Source organism: Diadema antillarum, unplaced genomic scaffold (assembly GCF_040938485.1).
Source record: "Diadema antillarum isolate AM-2024a unplaced genomic scaffold, OU_Dant_1.0 seq00000382_RagTag, whole genome shotgun sequence".
NCBI lineage: Eukaryota > Metazoa > Echinodermata > Echinoidea > Diadematoida > Diadematidae > Diadema > Diadema antillarum.
Window position 1 is genome coordinate 3700355 of NW_027271380.1, and position 8296 is coordinate 3708650.

An 8296-nucleotide genomic window follows, 5' to 3' on the forward strand; every position below is an offset into this window, starting at 1 on the left:
TGCATGACCGGACTGCATATGAATGACAGACCCTTTGGCGTACACTGTCTCCCATAGCTCTACAAGTCCACTTACGTCCATGATGTGGCCTATGCTACCAAGATATGACATGAGGAGGTGAAATCCACCAAGACGAATGATTACTTTGTTTAGGTCTTGTGAGGAAGCTACGATCTCTGCTGCCTTGATGTACAATGGCTGGTCAAATGTTACTGCACATATTTTCAAGTCATGCTTTTCACATTGTGACTGCGCAAAGCATAGTGCCGTGTAGATGGTACTTGGATTGGACGGGTCCAAATTGATGAAGGGGAGAGCTGCTACTCTTGTCCTCTCGTACTGGTCAGTCTGCATGGCAACTTTCATGAAACCACTCCAAGAAGGGCACAAGTCTAGTTCCAGAACGTAGCCGGCCACCCAGAGGGAGTCTATGGCAATTGCGGTTCTGAGAGATGGGAGCTCCTGGTCAGGTATCTTGAGGGGATCTATTACAACAGACCGCAAGCCAGGAACAGCAGGTTTGCTGTATGTCTTGATTGGAATATGCCCAAATGCTCCAACCTTCTCAGCCGACTGCAATTTCACAGTGCGTTTGATGGGTGAGGTAGCAACGACCCCGGGCGGAGTAACACAAGCGATTCCACCCATGTTGTGGAAAGTGTTGTGACCAGTTACTGTTGCCACGTTGAAGTCGGCATTGTCGAACGCAAATTGGGTAAAGCCACCTAGGTGATAGGATGGTTCATCATTTGACATGAGAGCTTGTTCAAACCGCTGCACTTCTTTATAGTCATCAGCAAAGCCCATGCTGCTCAAGATGTCTATCAGTTCACGAGATCCATACTTGCGGTGTACATACACAGCTATTCCCAACAATATCGGTGACACGAATGACCTGGGCCTACTAGCAGAGATGATGGCATGTGCTATTGAGGTGCATTTCCTGTTCGTAACCGGATCATTTTTGCCTTTGCCGTCCACTACATTATGTACGAAACGCTTTAGGGACCTCGGTATTAATGTGTCTACATTTTCAGTTCCATCTAATGTTGAGTACTCTTCACGGTTGTACACTGTCAGTCTGATATCGTTGAGGATGATGGAAGCAGCCATATCTATTATACGATTGCTTTGGTTCTCAACGTCTGACACTTGATCACTGCTCCACTTTCCATGAAGTATTTTGTGCGCCGAGTCACGGAAACTCACGACACTCGACTTTCCACTGATGCTGGTTACGACTAGATCATCACCATTGTGTTCTTTGAGCTTCCGTTTGAGATGCTTCATTGAGTATCCCTCGTTTCCATCCAAAAACGTGGCCATGTACTCTGAAAGCTCTTGAACTGAGTATTGGCATTCATCACTATCATCAAGAAACTCACATAGCTTCTGAAATGCTTCCTGGCGAATACTTTCAGTTGACACTCCCTCGTACTTTCTCTTGAGAAAGGATTGGGCACATGCTCGATGATATTTTGCTTCAGCTGCAACCAGATCATGTGCATGTTGCACACGATCAGAGACATCATTGCCCCACTTGTCATCTCGCTCTCTTGCACGATCTAATACTGTTGCCTGAAACTCTAAGGTCTGAACATTGCTTACTGAATCTTTCCTACGAGAAGGGTTTTTAGTGTCCTGGGTGATAGGATCCGAACAGAACATACAATCATTCTTTATATCGAATGTCTTTGAAGCAGTCGACCGTAATTGAGTCACATCTTCATCTTCTTCAAGACAGGATGATTTTCTTTTTGTAGACACTATGGAACATTTCCTTGTGTAATTCTTGCGACAAACAGCATGGATTCGTAGTGGTGTTGCATTCTGAAACATCTCATGGAAGCCATCACCACGTTCTAAACTTGACATCACAAGTGTCCTCCGCCCCTTCTCCCCAACTTCAACTGTAGCAGCTGATGTTTCTTTGCATATGATGCAAACCACATCCATTATCTGTAATGACAGAAATATGCCATGGACATTGTTTTCTTTTTGAATGTGAAACGTACTTCACATAGCTGCTTGGAAATGATAAATCAGGTTGCTACGTTTTAATCAAAAGAGATTTAAAAAGTAATGTGTTGACATTAAAGATGCTTTGAGGGAAGGATATGCCATCACATGATTCAGCAATTTCAATAACACATCACAATCACAGTACTGTAGCATGTTTACATATTGATACATGTGAAGTTAAATTACGGATGAATCAACTCGTTGTGGGGTGCCAGAATGTCTGGTAGGAATTGTATTGGGCAGAGAAAATCTCGCAAGGAAACCCGAGAGGAAAATGATGATGATAGTGGCTACTCCACAGAAATTCACTGTCATGTAATATGTGACTTGAAGACTTACTTATTTTGTTATCCCTAGATGTGCACTGCACTTGTACTGTCGCAGGCTGGTAATATATTTTATCTCCTATGACAACCAGAGATGACATCTCATAGCATTTTGTATCCAATGGAAAAAGCACTATGAAATGTCCACTATTATTAATAATGAATGTATACTAGCATATCACAATATAGGAATGACATGATACACAATAAATGCATGTTTTATACAAATACAGCATACATGTACCAATAGGTAGGAGTGTCATACACTCTCTGATTTTTATTATACTATAATTCATTTCATCTACATGAAACAAATAAAATGATGCAATACAATGTTTTAGGTGTAACGATAGACTACTCCACAGAAATTCCCTGTCAAGTGATATTACACAGTACTGTGTAGTACATGCATGAAGACACAAATTTTGATCATGTATTTAGTATGGGTACCAAAAATAATAGTTTTACTTCCTTAATGATAACTGAATGTTTCAAATAGAACTCACCTCATGGTAGACATCAACTGCATCTTGTTGGTAAAAAAGGCTAGCACAAAGTTTTCAATTTCCGAGCTTTAGGTGACGAAAATGGACCATATGGCAAAATATGTCACCCTGTCTGTTTAGCATCAAACTGATGGTGAAATGTTTCCCTCGTAATGTCATAAGCGATTAAGGGCACACTTCTAGACTTTAACATTCAAATTGATTTGAATACTGTATGGACAGCAACCACCTTTGTAATTGAAATGTTTGTTGAATATTTTCAGGATGAAATATCACGGTTTATCAATAAATGATATATATTTAAACAATTTTGAGATAAGAGAGACGGCCATTTTGGACACCATTTTGGATTTTTGGAAGAGCTCAAGCAGTTTTATTGGTACTTGCGTGCTTCAACATCTCTTAAAATGTATTCTATGAAGTTTCTTATACTTCAAAACATATATTTAGACATTTAAAGTGTGTTTTGGGGAAACCTACTTGCAAAGTTATAAGGAAAACTGGAAATGGCGGCCATTTTGGACGCCATTTTGGATTTTGGGAAGAGCTCAAGCGGTCTTATTGGTACTTGCATGCTTCAACATCTCTTAAGATGTATTCTAATGAGTTCCTCATACTTCAAAACATATGTGTAGACATTTAAAGTGTGTTTTGGGGAAACCTACTTGCAAATATATGAGAAAAACATGAAATGGCGGCCATTTTGGACGCCATTTTGGGCTTTTGGAAGAACTCAAGCGGTCTTATTGGTACTTGCGTGTTTCAGCATCTCTTAAGATGTATTCTAATGAGTTCCTCATACTTCAAAACATATGTGTAGACATTTAAAGTGTGTTTTGGGGAAACCTACTTGCAAAGTTATGAGAAAAACAGAAGAGGCGGCCATTTTGGACGCCATCTTGGATTGCGGAAAACGCTCAAGGAGGATTTATGAGGACTTTTAGTATGTTATTCTAGACATATTCCTGGACCTATCCTGAAAAAATCAGCTTGTTACCAAAAATGTCCAGGTTAAGGCCTATTTTGACCTAATGCTCTTGGACTATATCTGAGGTGAATTTATTTGATACATGTGTATTGATATCTCCCATCGTTATTGCCTTTACACCTGCTAAACTAGTCTAGGATGCAGCCAAAATATCGAAGTTACCGAGGCAGTTTCTGAGATAAAGCTCGTTACCTGTACCATACTGGGTCATGCAACTTTATAACTATCAGGAGAAGAATGAACATGGATTGAATCGGGTGAGGTATTCACCTCCCTTATTGAATATACATATTGTGAAATACCAAGTAATGCAAATCCACAGCGGGCGCACTCGATCGTGATACGAAATAATTTTTTCTCAGGGTTACATACTGCAAGATAAAGGTATATAAGCGGCACTGTGCACCTTGTCCCGTCTAATGAAGGAACATCACCCGTGACTCTGCTAGATTACCATCTGGGCTGAGAGAGACAGGTAGTGAACACGCGTCAGGAGAAGGTTGAGAGGCGGAATCAAACTCGTACTGAAGTACCCACTGAGCACATTTTCTCCTCCTTTCACTCATTTGAACCATTCGTTGTGCCAAAGAGAGACTGAAAAATGTCTTCCGCTGAAACATCAAAGGGAGGGTCAAGAGTGATCATGTGGTGTGTCCCACGGACTATCTCATCTGCCTTAACAAAATGCCTGAGCGCTGTGCAAGATTTGGAGGTCCATTTCGAACCATACCAATATTGTTTCGCTGCGGCAGCCGCACATAAGGCCTCTTGCGGCGAAGATATCCCGATGATGTACGAGGGAAACGAGGAGGCGCTGGCTGAAGCAGCCCAGTTTGTCAGTACTGCGGCAGGGTCGAGAGTAGAGCCGAAACGCCTTGCGTGAGTTCTGTCAATTTTGCTGTCGGAATTTACGACGGTTTCATGGCTCTTGTTTCTTTCAGTATTTCGGGAGGAAATTGAAAGTTGATTTATAATGATTATCGTCAAAATATACTAGGTTAATTACAGAGTGTATCTTTTAGACACTTTTTAAACTAAAGTTTTCAAACACATTGTTGAAAACGAAGTTGTCGAAAGGATACTGGATTTGCAAATTGAAGGGCGTTTCAAAAACCGCTGAAAGTATGAAGTTTCGCTTTCCCGGGGGGGGGGGGGGGGGGGGGGGGGAGGTAGGCCTGTAAAATATCTGTCGTTGTCTTTTGGTGAATAATTCACATTTTACTCTCTTTCATCACAAGAAGTCTCTGATCAATTCTTATACAACAGCAATTAGGAAAATTTAAGATAAAAAAATAGAAGAGACTAAAATAAACAAAAAACAGAGCTTTTGAGGACTTGTTATTTTCCGTGTACTTGTTTTTTTTTTCTCCCTTTGCGTCGCGGGAGGTACATGAAAACTTACATAAAGACAGAAAGTGAGTTTGCCCGCTTCAATGACAATACACATCAAGATCCTAAAAATTGCACTCAGAATGATCTGGGAGAAGTGAACTAAAATATCTGCCTCCGATAAATCATAATAATGAACTTGAAGAAATTCATACTTGCCTGTTTGACTCACCCATGGTTAGAGAACTGGCCAAGCAATACAAATGCATTCAAGACACAATTATGTTCATCAGGCTTCTACGAGTTTTTTTTTCCTTTTTTTTGTGTGTGTTTTATTGTGCACATTCCTGATATCATCTTATATTTGATAGAAATGCTGTAATCTAAAATGTGTGATGATTCATTCATATTCATAAAGTTGAAAGCTTTAAATCAAAATGTTTCATTATCCTTTATTATATCATGCCACAGATATGGATCCGTGAAAGAGATGCTTGAGACGGCTACCAGCAAACACGTATTCGTCAAGGATATGGGTGCAGGCATGGTCCCTTCCAACGCTCTCCAGTACATTCCTAAAGGATACAAGCATACCTTCCTCATCCGCGATCCCATTCGCTCTATCAGCTCGTATCGACAAGCCATGTACACGCAGTTTCTTCAGCTCGGACTTCTCGAAGGAGAATCTGCTGACGAACGGACATACGACATCGAACGCGATGACAAGTTTTTCCCTCCGGGCTGTTTCATGAAGGAGCTCTACGACGTCTGGAAATACGTCAGACAACATATCGATAACGACCCTATCGTGATCGATGCTGATGATTTCTTGGCGAAGCCAGCGGAAGTCCTAAACGCATATTGCGCAGCGGTGGGAATCCCCTACAGCGAGTCACTCCTAAAATGGGATGCTTCCATGGAGTCCCTCAAAACGTGGAAAGCTGCCGGGGACAGCCTTGTATTTGATCTTCGCAATTTTTACGGCAGGGCGATGAGGAGCAGCGAATTTCTTCCTCCTAGCAAGTTTCCAGAACAATTGACTCCTGACGTCATACGTTGTTCTGACAAGGTCAAGGTATACTTTGAGGAGATGTACGGAAACAGGCTCAGAATTTGAACGTCAAAGTTAATATGAGATTAGGTAACATGGAACGAGTATGACTGTAGGATTCAGGTGTACTATTATCGCTTGTCTGCAGCTGCAGCGAGACAGAAAAGTTAATCCGTGTAAAAAAAAATGTGAATAATTATAGCTTGATATAGCATACGGAACTATGCTCATATGTTGTGTATTTAATCTTATCTTCGCCCATTGCTACCTGTGTTTCAAACAATGCGACCGAAGGTCGTTATTTCTGTCCTTGTTCTTTTTGATTATTTTACGCCGTGTTTACAACTACGTCCGTCACTTACGGACAACGAATGCTTTAGTTGTCTCTCTTCTTCCCTATATCTTAACTTCAGGGCAGACGAAAGGGGGGAGGGGGTCTCCCGCTTTTTTCTGTTCAATACTTATGAATGCATAGGGTGTAACCACTTTGCCCCCTACTTTTGTTTTTGATCGTCAGCTGACTAAACCGGGAAATGTTAGCTGATGAAACCCGGAAATGGTTCCGCTGAAGAACCCCCTTTCGTTGTTGTTTTTTTTGTTGTTGTTGTTGCTTGTTAGCTGATGTAACCCATAACCCGAAACCCCCACACTTTTAAAAACGTGTCGATTACCGTGTACTCTACATAGCCATAATCTACCACGTACGTTTTTACATCAAATAAAGCAAGTCAGATGTCTGATAACACATAAATGATGTATACAGGGCATCAAAGTTTATGTACAGACGATCAACAAATGAAGCTATATGAATATCTCAATTAAAAAAAAATATTTTATTGTTGTTTCCTTTGTAGTGTATAGTCTCGTTTCTGAGAGTAAATATCTACTGTCTGGTTCCCTGCTCTAAATTGCATTACAGAATCAGTAAGTTCGATGTGGTTTATCCTTATAATAGTCCATTTCCATGGCCAATCTATACATTTCCCATTGTTTCAAAATGTCAACCATTTGGCATTCTGTCAGTTATGAATATGAATATACAAGCTTTACTGAAATTACGTACAAAAGTTTCTCATTGTTATCATAAGTCTTAATGTCAAATTAGTCAAGACTAATGATTATTTAGTATACAGCACTGCGCGAATTAAATATAAAATGGATTCATCTACCAATTAAAGAATCAAGAGTTCTAAAAATTGACGCATTGTCCTGTGTGTGTGTGTTTCTCTTTCGAATTCGTGAAAACCAGACCATATTTTTCTCTTTATGGTCATTCCCTATTTATCTACCATTTTTCTTCCTGCAATGCCTTAAATCATAACCTCAGTATATCACCGAGATGGGTTATTTTCACATCTTTCACTTCTCGCTTCAGGACGTTATGAAAAATTATGAATAACTATGATGTGACAAAATGTTATGTTTCATATTGAATTAGAACTTTAAAATGTTTCATTGTTCATATGGTAAAAAATAAATAACCAGGAACTAGCCCCACCCCCACTAACACACACACACACACACACACACACACACACACACAAACAAACACACAAAGTTCCGCGACCGCTTCAACAGCAATCTTAGAGAATCTCATAACTGATAACATGAACATTATAAACATTATTGATTAATAATATCTTCCTGTGATTGGTTTCCACGACCTTTCGGGACTGTGAGATCATATGTTGTGTGCCACTTGGTCTTTGAAATGTGGAAAATGCAGGGGTGCTGTCTCTTCTAGATGTATGGTGTCATCAAGAAGCAGGACACCTACACGCTGGAATTATCGTTTGGTTGCTAAACTCGCCCTTATCATACACACACACACACACACACACACACAAGAAATATAACATATTACATAATATATTATACTACTTATATTTATCAGAAATCGAGTATTAAAATAATGCATGGCATTTTACATGATCATTTTGTGAACACATATCGTTGCGATATCATTGTAAGGAGAAACAACTTGAGAACAGTACAGAAACTCCAAAAATATGTGACAATACGATTTCTGGTGTGTGTATGTTTGTGCATTAAGGGTATGAGGGTTTGATTATGT

At 40.0% G+C, this 8296-nt stretch overlaps 1 protein-coding gene across 1 annotated transcript; it reads left to right on the top strand.

Annotated features, from left to right (window-relative positions):
- Positions 1 to 4443: 4443 nt before the first annotated feature.
- On the top strand, positions 4444 to 6288 carry LOC139731628 (uncharacterized). The gene is made up of 2 exons (XM_071642519.1): positions 4444 to 4721; positions 5643 to 6288. Exons 1-2 carry the CDS (start codon positions 4444 to 4446, stop codon positions 6286 to 6288), a joined length of 924 nt encoding a protein of 307 aa, XP_071498620.1.
- Positions 6289 to 8296: the final 2008 nt, after the last annotated feature.

Coding starts and splice junctions, on each gene's coding strand:
- LOC139731628 (XM_071642519.1), top strand. CDS start 4,444: ATGTCTTCCGCTGAAACATCAAAGGGAGGGTCAAGAGTGATCATGTGG. Junction 4,722..5,642: donor GTAGAGCCGAAACGCCTTGC/GTGAGTTCTGTC, acceptor ATCATGCCACAG/ATATGGATCCGTGAAAGAGA.